The 16,373-nt window shown below is 39.3% G+C and overlaps 1 protein-coding gene across 2 annotated transcripts in view; it reads right to left on the bottom strand.

The window, feature by feature from the left end:
- FRAS1 (Fraser extracellular matrix complex subunit 1) overlaps positions 1-16,373 on the bottom strand; it is a 504,323-nt gene that overhangs the window by 108,973 nt on the left and 378,977 nt on the right. For both annotated transcript variants that reach the window (XM_043447950.1, XM_043447951.1), the window contains 4 exons: positions 14,702-14,839; positions 12,154-12,186; positions 2,122-2,253; positions 908-1,033 (listed from right to left, as the gene is read on the bottom strand). In XM_043447950.1, coding sequence (XP_043303885.1) covers positions 908-1,033; positions 2,122-2,253; positions 12,154-12,186; positions 14,702-14,839 — 429 coding nt within the window. The remainder of the gene's footprint in view (positions 1-907; positions 1,034-2,121; positions 2,254-12,153; positions 12,187-14,701; positions 14,840-16,373) is intronic.

Raw genomic sequence — 16,373 nt, 5'->3', positions numbered from 1 at the left:
TTCTTTTGTTCAGTAACTTAAAAAAAAAAACAAACTGTCTTTGTGACTCCCAAGTGCCTATTTATTGTTCTTACAAATCCCACGTAGTTTCAAGGTCAAAAATTTGACACTCTCCCTCTGCAGCGATATTCAGAAGAACGCATTATTACACGCCTACTAGGAATTACATGAAAGTTTTGAGAAAATATGGATTGTCAGAATAAGGATATAGCATCCCAAGGTGACAATTTTGCAACAATATTTACTTCAACATATGAGAGTCAACTATTAAAAATTAGATTCAGTTTTGTTCTTTGAACTTTTCTGTATTTCCTAAACAATCAGCATGTATTATTTTTACAACTGGATAAGGTATAATAAATATTATTTTGGAAAGCTGGTCACATTACCATGTTTTTTTAATGGATGAAAATACATGCAGCTTATACTCTAAAGAGTCAGAGTGTTTACTGTGAAGACTCACAAGGAGCTGACAACTCTTACGAGGTTGTTCTAAATGTACTTATTCCAGGTTTCAGAAATCAATTTTACATACAACCTGAGGAAAGAGCTTCATAGTTTTGGAGTGTGGGTGGTGGTGCAGAGAAGGAAGTCCCCAGTACTTCAGCCAATGGACTAAACATTAAAGGTCTTCCCTTTCTGAGTACCTCCTTATAGTTTATCCCACAATATTGCTTTACTTCTTGTCGGAGACATAAAACCAACTATAGAGCAAGAACAATATTCTATATAAGAAGAGAATCTAAAAAACAGTGAATGTAAGTACATGTATAACTGAATCACTTTGCTATACACCTGAAACTATCAAACATTGTAAATCAACCATACTCCAATAAAATTAAAACAGTAAAAAAAAAATAATAATAATAGAAGTTCCAGGAGGTCAATGACAGAGTCGGCAGGCTACCTGTGGCCATGGGCCCTGGTGACCCAGCCGTGTACTTAATAAGCACGCCGTGCTGTGGAGGCTTCCGAAGCTCAAAGAGGAGCTCTTCAGGCACTGTCTCCGTGTCTCGTACTACCAACCGAAGTTCTGTAGTCAGGAGAATAGAGTATGGTGAGAAGCTGTGTACGTTAACAACTCTATACTCCGCATACAGTATAGCCCCAGGCCAGGCTGGAAGCCAGGTTGTGGGAAACATGATGGTTACAAGAAAATGCTAAATTGAATGGACCACAAAAGAAAGAAAACTTAATACAGTCAATTCACAAATTGTAAGTAAGTTCTTCAAGAGTTTACTTATGAGTCGGTAGTTCCAAATTCAGAACACCTTTTTTCTTCCATACAAATGAGGCAATGGCGGTCCACAAAAAGGTCAGTCTTGACTGACTGCATAGATTTTCCTGCATAAAATACTGGTGCAAGTTGTTTTTACTTATTATTGTTTCTTCCCTTCTCCTTTCTCCGAATCTATAGAGGAGCCAGGTTATTTTAATAATGGTTGCTCTGGCCATCACATCACAAGAGAAAGAGTGGGGCAGAAGAGACAGTTATCTTCATATCTATGACTTGTTAATAAGTTGGATGATAATTCACTTTAGGCCAATAATGGCATGTAGAAACTGGATAAGGATGTGTAAGAATACACCTTACAAAAATCAAAATATCCACTCTTCCCTTTTCAGATGTTCTTGGTAGAAGACTAAACTTCTAAAGAGTAAGTATACTAATAGGTAAATAAAATCACATATAAAACACGGGTCAACTCTAGCTCTTCACAACTTCTGAAGGTTATTGTGATCTGCCACTCCTGTTACTTTTCACTTTCTCAGTAGAAAACAAGAGCAGCCATTGAAACCATTTTCCTCACGTCTCTTCTCTGCTCCCTGTTACTTTATATTTTAGTGAAGGCAACAAATCAAACTCCTGGAGGCTGGAAAATGAATTCAGAGTTGTATTCCATCACTGAGCACTAGCCTCTGAAGGGTTTATTTCCTTCTCTCTGCTGCTTCCATTTGCATGGAAATGGCCAAAGGGACCGCCATGGATGAGAAAGCACGCAACTTCCGGAAGAGAAGGTCACTACTTTTTGGTAACCATGAAGAGGTTTAAACAGGGACTGTTAAGTGAAATATGGTTCTATCTCCACAGCCATTTTCTTGCAGGTTCCCAGTTCTTACCTATAGACGTGCTGCCTCCTGGGCTGACCTCAAGCAGAGGAGCTGTGACCTGGAAGACTGGTGAGTGCTGATCAGCGCGGAGTAAGTGAATGGTGAGGGCCATCTCTGGACTTGTGCGCTCTCCATCAGAAACTAGAAAGGGCACACACAGGCATAAATCACCTTGTAGTCTGGTCACCTTTAGGCAAGTTCTATACATTTGTACCTAGAAGTTTTTTTTAGATTATCTTAACACTCTGAAGAGATGCTCACAGATGGAAAGAATAAGGCAGCAAGTTAAAGATACTGTGAGCTATTCTACAAAGCTCTTTCTACTGAATAACAAAGAGGCTAAAGGACCATAATAACACAGTCATTTTAAGAAGCAACTTTCACAACAAGATGATATTGATAAAAGTTAGTGGAAAGTAAAACAAAATACTCGCTCATAGGTAATGCCAATAAAAGCTTTTATTTGTGGAATTATTGTAGATTCAATTCATTCTTCCAGTGTTCCAGAGAAACACTTTTCCAAGAAATCTCTTTGAGAAATAACTTGTTTATGTCTCATTAGAAAATAATTTTTTATTTTTTTTTATTTTATTTATTTATTTTTTTTTTTATTATTATTATTTTTTTTCCAGTGGGTTTTGTCATACATTGATATGAATCAGCCGAATTACTTGTGTAGACATTTCTATCCTAAGGATAGAAATGTCTACACAAGTAATTCTAATGGTATTTGTTTGGAAGTAAGCAGACTCATTTTTACCTGGTCGTTATGTCCAGCGCAATAAGTGGAAGACAACTTTGTGAATAAAGCAGTTACCTTAAGATTTTATTTGGATTACCTGAGACATCCAAATGAAAGCTGATCACTGGATGGAAATGAAAGCAGAGTTGCCAGACCCTTGATTCTTATTTCCATTTTTCCATACCCCACATGCCTTCTCTTCCCTAAAAGTCAGGTTTGTAGGAACTTCAGCACCACCAACTCATCAATGGGTTTATATGCAGTGCCTACTGAAAAAACTTCACTGTTGATACTTTAAATGCACGGTCTGCTTATACATGGGTTCACTACAAGAAACTTGTTTCCTTTTCTACTTTCTCCTGGACTCAGTAACAAGTCAGTGGGAATCTGACCTCTACGTCAGCCAAGTAAAGCATCACTTAGTGATTCCGGCTAATGAGTCCATACAGGTTTTAGGTTTGTCTTTTCCTTGAGAACACAACTAAAAGGTATGGCTGGATTTTACAAGGTCTGTCCATGTCCTTAGAGAAGTCCAGAAATAGCCCTCCTGAAGGAGAGACGACATTATCCCTGGGAGAAATGATGGTTTTATGACTACGGTTGTTTGGTCAAATGTCAAAGTTATTGCATCTGCTTCTTTGAGTTCAATCTTTCGTGCTCTCTGGATGGCCAGAGATAGGGATCAATGATTCTTCTTTTTTGTTTTTTCCTTAATGTTTCCTCTATTTTTCTTTAGTTTTTTTTCTTTAGATTTTTATGTGGGCCATTTTTTAAAAGTATTTACTGAATTTGTTACAACATTGCTTCTGATTTATGTTCTGGTGTTTTGGCCATGAGGCAGACGGGATCTTAGCTCCCTGACCAGGGATCGAACCCTCACCCCCTGCATTGGAAGGTGAAGTCCTAACCATTGGACCACCAGGGAAAGCCTGGGACCAATGACTCTTAATTTTTGGGAGCTTGAGGACAAGCATACCAACTTTTCCATACATTTCAGTGGATTCAGGATCCTCTGAAGTGCTTGGAATCTAAGTTAAGAAGGCCTTTTGTTAAATTAAAATAAATAATTCCAAAGTATAATTGTTTAATGTTTTACATTGTTTTTTTCTTTTTGGAAGTGAGGAGCACCTTTAGGAGCCTTCACCATCCTTACCCTACAGAAGAGGAGGAAAGACTGAAAACTTAAACAGCTTTGGTCATATCACACAACTGTCGGTATGACCAAGGTATATCCTTGCCTCTATAAATAAAGGGAGGAAAGTTATTTTTTAGTGTAAATTTGTGCATGCTTAGTTGCTCAGTCATGTCTGACTTGTTGTGACCCTATGAACTGTAGCCCACTAGCTCCTCTGTCCATAGGATTTCTCAGGGAAGACTACTGAAGTCCATCGCCATTTCCTCCTCCAAGGGGATTCTCCCCACCCAGGGATAGAACCCGCATCTCTTGCATCTCTTGCATTGGCAGGCAGATTCTTTACCACCAAGCCATGTGGAAAGTCTAGTACAAATTTCATAACAACAAAATATACCATGATGGCGCAGGGCTTAGCAAGCAAACATAAGAACTTACATAATCAAAACATTAATTGCATGTCTAACCCTCTCTTTAAGCAATGTTTTTGATTTCTCTGAGAAAGTCAAATTGTTTCTGGTTCCTTTCACTAAAGGTCTACACAAAAAATCTGCACACAGATGGTTACAGCACCTTTATTCATAATGGCCCAAACTTGGAAGCACCCAAAATGTCCTTTAGCAGGTGAATGGATAAATAAACTATGGTTCAGCTAGACAATGGAATATCACTCAACACTAAAACAAATGAGCTACCAAGCTATGAAAATACATGGAGGAATCTTAAATGCATATTACTAAATGAAAGAATCCAGTCTAAAAAGTATGAGTTCAACTAAATGATATTCTGAAAAGGATAAAACCATAGAAGGCAATAAAAAGAATAGTGTTTGCCAAAGGTGGGAGGTAGGGGTTGCAGGATGGGCATAAGCAAAGCACAGAAAAATTTTAGGGCATTACAGTATCAACTCTGTATGATACAATGATGGGTAAATGCCATACACTGGTCTAAACCCATAGGAGGCAAAATAACAAGAGTGAACTCTAGAGTAAACTCGACTTTGGGTGATTATGGGTCAGTGTTGATTTATCCTTGGTGAAAAGTGTACCGTTCTAGTGACTGATGCTGATAACTGCTAAGCTATGCATGTGCTGGGGCGGGGGCACAGGGAAAATGTCTGTGCCTTCCTTTCAATTTTGTTGTAGACCTAAAACTGCTCTAAAAAAATGGTCTAAAATAAAATTTTTTTAAAATCACTGAACAGTAAAATAAAAGAACCTCAGGCAGAAACAAGATAAATTAATTTAAGGTCAACCCACGGTCTATTTTCTTTACTCTGTATAATAGGTTCATGGATCATTTAACTTAAAGTCTTGGGGGAAGTTAATAGTTAACCCCTTCATCTATTCAAGCTTTCAGATTAGTATTGAGGCTTAAAATCTAAACCAGTACACTACCATGATACTTGTTTATTTTTCATGACCAGAACACATACAGACCAGAATAAACTCAGAAAAGTCAGAAACTTGTATTAAAATCCTGGTTGTACTGTTTACCAGGTATAGAAACTTGGGCAGATTACTACTATAATGATCCTTAGTTTTCTCAGCTTTAAAATGCTAAAATAAAACCTATATTTACAATATTGCTATAAGGCTTAAATACGACAAGTAATACTGCAAATTGTTTTATAATCAAGAAGTCTAGAAATGAGCTGACAATGGGTTCTTTTCAACAATGACACAATACTAGAAAAAGAAATAAAAGGTGTCTACATCAGAATAAAAGAATATTGTCAGTATTTGCAGATGAAATATTATATATAGAAAACATTAAAGATTTCAAACTGAGAGAACGAATAAAGGAATTCAGTAAAGTTGCAGGATACAAAATCAATACACAAAAATCTTTTGCATTCTGTACACTAATAACAAATCATTAGAAAGTGAAATTAAGAAAATAACCTCATTTAGAGTTGTATCAAAAAATTAAACATGTAGGGATAAATTTATTAAAGGAAGTGAAAGACCTGTAATGTGAAAACTATATGACACCAATGAAAGAAACTAAAAAGACACAAATACATGGAAAGATATTTCCTGATCATGAATTAGAAGAATTAATATTGTCAAAAAGCAGTTCCCCTGGAGGGTCTTCATACATTTTGCTTTGAGGTTGCAAAAAGTCAGCCATGACTTAGAAATTGAACAATAACAACAATATGGTGATTATAATCATTTATCAATTATTATTATTAATAATATCATTTTATTATGATATTATTAATAATATGATAAAATGATATAATATAATATTATAAAAATGATATTATTAATAATATCATTTGGCATATATGAAAGTTGCTAAGAGAATAAAGTTAAAGCTTTTATCACAGGAAAAACATTTACTACATGGTGACAGATGTTAACTAGACTTATTGTGGTGGTCATTTCACATTATATACAACTATCACTCATGATGTTGTACACTGAAATGTTATACATAAACTACATGTTTTACATACATACATATGCATCAATTAAATCTCAAAAAATAATAAAAAGTAAAAAAAAAAAACAATGATGGAAGACTAAAATTTACTGTTGCTTCAAGTGTGATTTTTTTAGCCCTCAAAGAACAAACGAATATCTGAGAATTTTAGGGAGATGACATTCTCTTCCACCAACATTTAGTCCTACATGAACTATAATAGGACGTGTGGATGGTTGACTTTAACAGAATAGTCAATCCCAAGGAAACAGCAATGTATGGATGCCATTTATGGTCAATCAACTTCACTCTAGACCGATATAAGAAAGTGTGTCTCTATTTCACATCAGCATAGATGCCAGCTCTGATTCTGTCTTTGCTCATTGGCACTCAGCTTCTATCACACTTTGAACTAAACCTAGGATGCTGAGATCTTTCACACACAGCTATCACAACTTACTCTCCGGGTCACAACACTTTTGCTTCACAGTAGCAAAGCATTCAATGAAAGGCTCTATTCAAGACTATGAAAAGTGAAAATGTTAGTTACTCCTTGTGTCCAACTCCTTTAGACCCCTTGGACTGTAGCCTGCCAGGCTCCTCTGTCCATGGAATTCTTTAGGCAAGGATACTGGAATGGGTAGCCATTCCCTTCTCCAGGGGATCTTCCTGATCCAGAGATCAAACCAGGGTTTCCTGCATTGCAGGCATATTCTTTACCATCTGAGCTACCAGGGAAGCCCATTCATTCATTAGCTGAGCATCACGTAGGGATGATTATAGGCATGCTTCAGAGATATTTCAGGTTTGGTTCCAGACCATTGCAATAAAGTGAATGCTATAATAAAGCAAGTCACACAAATTTTTTGGCTTCTTAGTGTATATAAAAATTATGTTTATACTGCATTGTAGTCTAATAAGTGTGCCATAGCATTATGTTAGGCATTATGCATGTACATTAAAAATAATGTACATATCTTAATTAGAAAAATAATTTATTGCTAAATATGCTAGCCATCATCTAAGCCTCCAGTGAATTATAATCTTTTTTGCTGGTAGAGGACCTTGAGTCAATGTTGATGGCTGCTGACTGATCATGCTGGTGGTTGCTGAAGGTTGGGATGGTGGTGGCAATTTCTTAAAATAAGACAATGAAGTTTGCTATACTGATTGAGTCTTCTTTTTGCAAAAGATTTCTCTGTAGCACACAATGCTGTTTGACAGCATCTTATCCGCAGAATATCTTGCAAAATTGGAGTCAGTCTTCTCAAACTCTGATGCTGCTTTATCAACTAAGCTTTTTGTAATATTCTAAATCCTTTGTTGTAATTTCAGTAACCTTTGCAGCATTTTCAATAGGAGTACATTTAATCTCAAGTGACCACTTTCTTTGCTAATCCATAAGAAACAACTGGAATGAAGATTGCCGAGAGAAATATCAATAACCTCAGATATGCAGATGACACCACCCTTATGGCAGAAAGTGAGGAACTAAAGAGACTCTTGATGAAAATGAAAGAGGAGAGTGAAAAAGTTGGCTTAAAGCTCAACATTCAGAAAACCAAGATCATGGCATCTGGTCCCATCACTTCATGGCAAACAGATGGAGAAATAGTGGAAACAGTGGCAGACTTTATTTTGGGGGGCTCCAAAATCACTGCAGATGGTGACTGTAGCCATGAAATTAAGACGCTTACACCTTGGAAGGAAAGTTATGACCAACCTAGGCAGCATATTAAAAAACAGAGACATTACTTTGCCAGCAAAGGTCCATCTAGTCAAGGCTATGGTTTTTCCAATAGTCATGTATGGATGTGAGAGTTGGACTGTGAAGAAAGCTGAGTGCCAAAAAATTGATGCTTTTGAACTGTGGTGTTGGAGAAGACTCTTGAGAAACCCTTGGACTACAAGGAGATCCAACCAGTTCATCCTAAAGGAAATCAGCCCTGAATGTTCATTGGAAGGACTGGTGTTGAAGCTGAAGCTCCAATACTTTGGCCACCTGATGCGAAGATCTGACTCATTGGAAAAGACCCTGATGTTGGGAAAGATTGAAGGTAAGAGGAAAAGGGGACGATGGAGGATAAATTGGTTGGATGGCATCACTGACTCAATGGACATGAGTTTGAGTAAACTCTGGGAGTTGGTGATGGACAGGGAGGCCTGGCGTGTTGCAGCCCACGGGGTTGCAAAGAGTTGGACGCGACTGAACTTAACTGAAGAAACAACTCATTCATTAAAGTTTTATCATGAAATAGCAGCAATCAGACATATCTGACACTCCACTTCTGATTTTAGTTCTCTTGTTATTGCCATATCTGCAGTTACTTCCTCCACTAAAGTCTCAAACCCCTCAAAGTCATTCAAGAAGTTTGGAATGAACTTCCTTCAGTTCAGTTCAGTTGCTCAGTCGTGTCCGACTCTTTGCGACCCCATGAATCACAGCACACCAGGCCTCCCTGTCCATCACCAACTCCTGGAGTTTACTCAAACTCATGCCCATAGAGTCGGTGATGCCATCCAGCCATCTCATCCTCTGTTGTCCCCTTCTCCTCCTGCCCCCAACCCCTCCCACCATCAGGGTCTTTTCCAACGAGTCAACTCTCTGCATTTTTGAGGTGGCCAAAGTACTGGAGTTTCAGCTTCAACATCAGTCCTTCCAATGAACACCCAGGACTGATCTCCTTTAGGATGGACTGGTTAGATATCCTTGCAAGTCCAAGGGACTCTCAAGAGTCTTTTCCAACACCACAGTTCAAAAGCATCAATTTTTCGGCACTCAGCTTTCTTCACAGTCCAACTCTCACATCCATACATGACCACTGGAAAAACCATAGCCTTGACCAGACGGACCTTTGTTGGCATGCAATGTCTCTGCTTTTTAATATGCTATCTAGGTTGGTCATAACTTTCCTTCCAAGAAGTGTCTTTTAATTTCATGGCTACAGTCACCATCTGCAGTGATTTTGGAGCCCCCAAAAATAAAGTCTGACACTGTTTCCACTGTCTCCCCATCTATTTCCCATGAGGTGATGGGACCAGATGCCATGATCTTAGTTTTCTGAATGTTAAGCTTTAAGCCAACTTTTTCACTCTCCTCTTTCTCTTTCGTCAAGAGGCTTTTTAGTTCCTCTTCACTCTCTGCCATAAGGGTGGTATCATCTGCGTATCTGAGGTTATTGATATTTCTCCCGGCAATCTTGATTCCAGCTTGTGCTTCTTCCAGCCCAGCGTTTCTCATGATGTACTCTGCATATAAGTTAAATAAGCAGGGTGACACTATACAGCCTTGACGTATTCCTTTTCCTATTTGGAACCAGTCTATTATTCCATGTCCAGTTCTAACTGTTGCTTCCTGACCTGCATACAGGTTTCTCAAGAGGCAGATCAGGTGGTCTGGTATTCCCATCTCCTTCAGAATTTTCCACAGTTTATTGTGACCCACACAGTCAAAGGCTTTGGCATAATCAATAAAGCAGAAATAGATGTTTTTCTGGAACTCTCTTGCTTTTTCGATGATCCAGCAGATATTGGCAATTTGATCTCTGGTTCCTCTGCTTTTTCTAAAACCAGCTTGAACATCTGAGACTTCCTTCAAACTCCTGTAAATGTTGATATTTTGACCTCTCGCCACAAATGAAAGTTCTTAATGACATCTAGAATGGTGAATCCCTTCCAGAAGGTTGTCAATATATTTTGCCCAGATCCATCCCAGGAATCCCTATCTATGTTAGCTATAGCATCACAAATTGTATATTTTACATAATAAGACTGGAAAGTCAAAATTACTCCTTGATCTATGGGTTGCAGAATGGATGCTATGTTAACAGGCGTGAACACAACATTAATTTCATTGTACATCTCCATCAGAGCTCTTGGGCACCAGATATATTGTCAATAAGAAGCAATATTTCGAAAGAAATAATTTTTTCCCAAGTAGTAGATCTCAAGACTGAGCTTAAAATATTCAGTAAGCTATGTTGTACACAGATTTGCTGTCATCCAGGCTTTGTTGTTCCATTTATAGAGCACAGATGGAGTAGATTTAGTACCTAGTTCTTAAGGCCCTAGGATTTTTGGAATGGTAAATGAGTGTTGGTTTCAATTTAAAGTTAGCAGCTGTATTAGCCTTTAACAATACAGCCTGTCCTTTGAAGCCAGGGACTGACTTCTCCTCTATAGCTATGAAAGTCCCAGACAGCATCTTCTTCTAGAGCAAGGCTGTTTCACGTACACTGAAAATTTGTTCTTTAGTGTCATCACCTTCATGAATTAGCTAAGCTAGATCTCCTGGATAACCTGCTGCAGCTTTTATATCAGCACTTGTAGCTATACCTTGTACTTTCTTGTTATTAAGATGGCTTCTTTCTTTAATCCCATGAATCAACCTCTGCTAGCTTCAAACTTTTCTTCTCTAGCTTCTCACCTCTCTTAGCTTTCACAGAATTGAGAGTTAGGATCTTGTACCGGATTAAATTTTAGCTTAAGGGAATGTTGTGGCTGGTTTAATCTTCTACCCAGGCCATTAAGACTTTTTTCCCTATCAGCAACAAGGCTGCTTTGCTTTCTTATCATTTGTGTGTTCATTGGAGTAGCACTTTTAATTTCCTTCAAGAACTTTTCTGTTGCATTCAAAACTTGGCTATTTGGCACAAGAGACCTAGCTTTTGACATCCTTTCCTTCCGAAGCTTAATTATTTCTAGTTTTTAATTTAAAGTGGGAGATGTGTGACTCTTCCTTTCACTTGAACACTTAGAGGTCATTGTAGGGTTATAAATTGGTTTAACTTCAATATTGTTGGGTCTCAGAAAATATGGAGTCCCCAAGGGAAGGAGAGAGATGGAGGAATGGGTGGTTCGTGCGACAGACAGAACACACACAACATTTATTAAGCTTACTGTCTTATATCAGCAAGTTCCTGGTGTCCCCAAAACAATCACAATATTAACATCAAAGATCACTGATCACAGATCACAATAACAAATACAATAATAATGAAAAAGTTTGAAATATTACAAGAATGATCAAAATGTGACACAGAGGCAGGAACTAAGCAAATGCTTCTAGAAAAATGGCACTGAAAAACTTGTTGTATGCCAGGTTGCCACAAACCTTCAGTTTGTTAAAAAAAAATGCAATATCTGTGAAGCACAATAAAGTGCAATAAAATGAGGTAGGCATGTATGTGCCAATCACTATTTTGGGAACTCTATGTGTGTGTGCTAAGTCACTTCAGTCATGTCCGACTCTGTGCGACCCTATGAACTGTAGCCCTCCAGGCTCCCCTGTCCAAGGAATTCTCCAGACAAGAATACTGGAGTGGGTTGTCATGCCCTCCTCCAGGGTTCGGATGCTCTACACATATATAATTATTATTTATCATCCCCATTGATGGATAAGGCATGGAGGCACAGAAAGGTTAAGAAACTTTCTTAAAGCAGGCTGAAACTGAGACAGACTGAATTCAAAGTCTGAGATCTTAACCATTGTTACCTCTTTTTAATAAATAATAGAACAAGTTGAAATTGGGCTTAAAGAACACTAATCTTTCGTATCCTTGGTGGAGCATTTTTCCTATGAATACAAAGTTGAGCTATCACTATCTAACTAGCCATGTGATTATTTTAGAAGAAACTTGTGTTATGTAACTTTTAAATAGCGCTTAGAAAATAGCTAAAGTAACAATGAAGAGAGCAAAAAGAAGGTTTCTTGAAAGACTGCGATTAAAATTTTTACCTGTGAAGTGGAATTTCACCGATTCTGGGAGACCTGAAAGAAGAGAAGACAGAAAATGATTATATTGAACATTTGGGGGCCAAAAATGGATGAAAAAAGTATAAAATAATTAGGGGAGAAGTTAGAAAAGTAAATTATTATGGTTTAAGGGGGGCGTCTCTGGTGGCTCAAATGGCAAAAAGTCTGTCTGCAACCTGGGTTCAATCCCTGGGTCAGTAAGATCCCCTAGGGAATGGATACCCACTCCAGTGTTCTTGCCTCATGGACAGAGAAACCTGGTGAGCTACAGTCCATGGGGTTTAAGGAAAGATCACCAGATTGTTTGCTAAAATTATGTTGAGTTTAATGATGCCAATACTAATTTTAAGTAACAAAAAGAACCACAGAGTGGAATAATTTTATATCATAGCTGTTAGAGTGATTTATAATAGATTCATTTAGGTTCCATTTTACCAGTACATAAAATCCTACAAATGGGTGAATGTGGGTAATGTCGTATATCACTGACAAGGCTTTCTGGTGGGTCAGTTTCACTGTAGAATTGACTGATGCCTGGGACATTGATTTACACATTGTAACAGCGTGAGAGATTTACCTCGTGGCATTTATCCCATATATTATACAGGATACAACTCTGCTCTTTCTAAAATGGTTCCAGAAACACAGGTGATTATAGTGGATTTGGAAATAACTTCAACCAGGGCTGACATGTTTTCTTTTCCTCTAATCCCTGGATAACCTGAGTTTCTTGTAAAAGGTAGGTCTTGTAAAGTTGGGGTTAGAAGACCACAAACGTTTTCACTGGCTGTGAATTATCCGGCTAGTAAACACTGTGGATTAGAGAAGGAAATGGAAATCCACTCCAGTATTTTTGCCTGGGAAATCCCATGGACAGAGGAGTCCATGGGGTCACAAGGAGTCGGATATGACTTAGTGACTAAACACACACACAAACACTGAGGACACTCCTTAGAGAAGAGGTTTATCCCAATGCTTAGGGATTTTTAATCTGAGTTAATTATCTTCTAGACAATTGAATCTGTATAAATAATGGCAAATATTACTTTAAAACTTTGCCATACTATAAAACATAATTCTAAAACTATTCAACCAGTGTTCAACTCACCATTAGAAATCACCAACTGTTCTGTATGATTAAAGCTACTATACAAAAATAATTCTCTATATTAATTGTGTTGGAAGTGTGAAAGTGTTAGTTGCTCAGTCATGTCCTGCTCTTTGCGACCCCAAGGCCTGTAGCTCAACAGGCTCCTCTGTCCATGGGATTTCCCAAGCAAGAATACTGGAGTAGGTTACCATGACCTCTTCCAGGGGATTTTCCGACTCAGGGATTGAACCCCGGTGTCCCACACTGCAGGCAGATGCTTTACCTCTGAGCCACAAAGGACATAAACATCTTAAAGATTACAAAGAAACAGGCTTCAAGATTTTTAGAGGCATTCCAAAGCAGAGAACTGTCAAGGGTGACCAAAAAGTTCGTTTGGGCTCTTCCATAAGATGGTATGAAAAATCTGAATGAATTTCTTGGCCATCCCAATATCTAGTGGAAGGGACTTAAAACTTAGCAGCTTTGAATACTTGGTCAAAGGGAGACATAAGGGGGTGGCAAGGATTAAGGCTGTCTTGACTTAATAGAAGGGCATACACTTGCTTGAATTAGAAATGGGAGTTATTCTTTTGGTCAACCTTTTCTTTTTTTAAAAGGTATTTTTGTCAAATCCTGGTTTTAATCCCAAAAGGTGCCTGCATGAGATCCTTCTCACTAGATTCCTCTCACACATGCCCATCTGCCATGGCTTCCTCTTCAAATTCTCTCTCTTCACTGCAGTCAAAGAGTTCCTTATGAAAAGCCAGCCCCCTGTATCTTAAAACCCCCACCAGGTTCTTCTTGTTCTTGGGATAAAGCTCCATGTCTCCACAGGCTCACAGGGCCCCTGCCCTCTCTCTTCCTATTCAGGCTCATCCTCGCTCTGCTCAACCCTCCACATTCCAGACACAAAGACTTTTTTCAGTCCCCAGGAAGTCATATTCTCTCTCTCCCAGGGCCTCTGCACAGGGGTGCATGTCCTTCTTTCCAGAATGTTCTCCCAATGATCCCAACACACACCACTCAGCCTAGTTAGCTCCTACCCACCACTCCACCATCAAGACCTCCCTGAGACAGCCTCCAGTGGACCCTTAATCTAGGTCAGACTTGTTACATTCAGTTCCATATCTTTAGAATACTTATCTCAGGCTGTGATTGAACATCCCTCACTGAGGGATAAGCTTTCTTCCTTATTTTTAGAGCACTTATTTCAGCCTGCAATTAAACCTCCCTTAGTGAGATTATTTCTCAAATTCTGTCTCTATACCTAGATCCCCAAACTTGCCAAGATGCCTCTTTTTGCTCACCACTAGCTCTCCAAGGCCTCATTCAGGCCTTGCCACCTAGGAGACACAAAATAAAGATTTATTGAAAGTATGCCATGAAGATTCACAGAGAGCAGTTTGAGCACCTCAAAATAGAGGGGAATAAAAGCATTACCAGCAAAGGAGAAGGCCCTGATCTCCTGGAGGTGGGGGGCTGCAGTGGGAGGACGGTACATGATGCTGCCCTGGTTAACGTCTTCCTGGGAGAAATACCGGATGGGAGAGTGAGGCTGGTCCCTGTGTTCGATGATGCCTGGAAAGAAAGAGAGTCTGCATGAGCATCAGCAGTAATTCTGATGGCTGACAGTGATTAGAGACATCAAGCTGCCTTTCCCACTGGTGGAAGTCATCCATCAGGAACAATTGCTCTCAGGGTGTTCTTGGCATACTATTCTCTAGTTATTCAAGAAAGGGGCAAATCTGAAACGTAAATACTCTTGCCTAGGACTCATTGCAGGCTTCCCGGGTAGCTCGCCTTGTAAAGAAATTACCTGCAATGCAGGAGACCCTGGTTCTATTCCTGGCTTGGGAAATTCCCCTGGAGAAGGCATAGGCTACCTACTCCAGTATTCTTGGGCTTCCCTGGTGGCTCAGCTGGTAAAGAATTCATCTACAAGGCGGGAGACCTGGGTTCGATTCCTGGGTTGGGAAGATCCCCTGGAGGAGGGCAAGGCAACCCACTCCAGTATTCTTGCCTGGAGAACGCCCGTGGATAGAGCAGCCTGGTAAGCTATAGTCCATGGGGTCACAAAAAGATGAACACGACTGAGAGGCTACGCATAGCACAGCACAGGATTCGTTGCTCACAAACAATAGTAAGATGCAAATGACTGCCCTCTAATGTGGCTCAGCCCAGGGGAATCCTCACAAGTCATAGACAATGAACTGTAATTATGAGGTTCTAACTCAATTAAATTCAGGCTCAAAGGTGAAAGCCGCTCCAAAATGGCACAGACCGGTCTCCTGGTGAGGCTGTAAAGACTTTTCTTCAATCTACTTTCTTTCCTTCAGTCTCTGTGATGATTTCTGGCAACAATAATGTGGATCTTAATTATTCAAAGAACTGGATTATCATTAAGTTACAAAAGCCTTAGGGGCTGACTGTGGTTTCTGATTTTCACAGGTACAGAACTGATGGGCTTCCCTGGTGGCTCAGCTGGTAAAGAATCTACCTGCAATGTGGGAGACCTGGATTCGATCCCTGTGGTGGGGAGATCCCCTTGGAGAAGGGAATGGCCAACCTACTCCAGTATTCTGGCCTGGAGAATTCATCTGGGTGACCAATAATGCTACTGTAAATACATTTGTGTTTTTTTGAAGCTCACAGGGTATTAATATGTAGAAGCACTGTGTAAACTTAAAGAAGTCATAAACAGTATTTATTACCTTGGTTAAGAAGAAAGAGGAGGAGTAACTTATCCACTGAGGGAAAACTGAGTTTGTGTGGGTCAGCCCCACTGGGTTGTCTGGCAAAGCTCCTTGTTCTTTGTGGTTGTTCAGTTGCTAAGTTGTGTCTGACTTTGCAACCCTATGGACTGCAGCATGCCAGGCTCCTCTGTCCTCCACTATCTCCTGGAGTTTGTTCAAATTCATGCTCACTGAGTCGCTGATGCTCTCTAACCATCTCATCCTCTGCCGCCCTCTGCTTTTGCCTTCAGTTTTTCCCAGCATCAGGGTCTTTTCCAATGAGTAGACTCTGCATCAGGTAGCCAAAGTACTTGAGCATCAGCTTCAGCTCAGTCCTTCCAATGAATATTCAGGGTTGATTTCCTTTAGGATGGACTGGT

This window comes from Cervus canadensis, chromosome 26 (assembly GCF_019320065.1).
Source record: "Cervus canadensis isolate Bull #8, Minnesota chromosome 26, ASM1932006v1, whole genome shotgun sequence".
NCBI lineage: Eukaryota > Metazoa > Chordata > Mammalia > Artiodactyla > Cervidae > Cervus > Cervus canadensis.
This window is presented reverse-complemented; position numbering and strand designations above follow the sequence as displayed.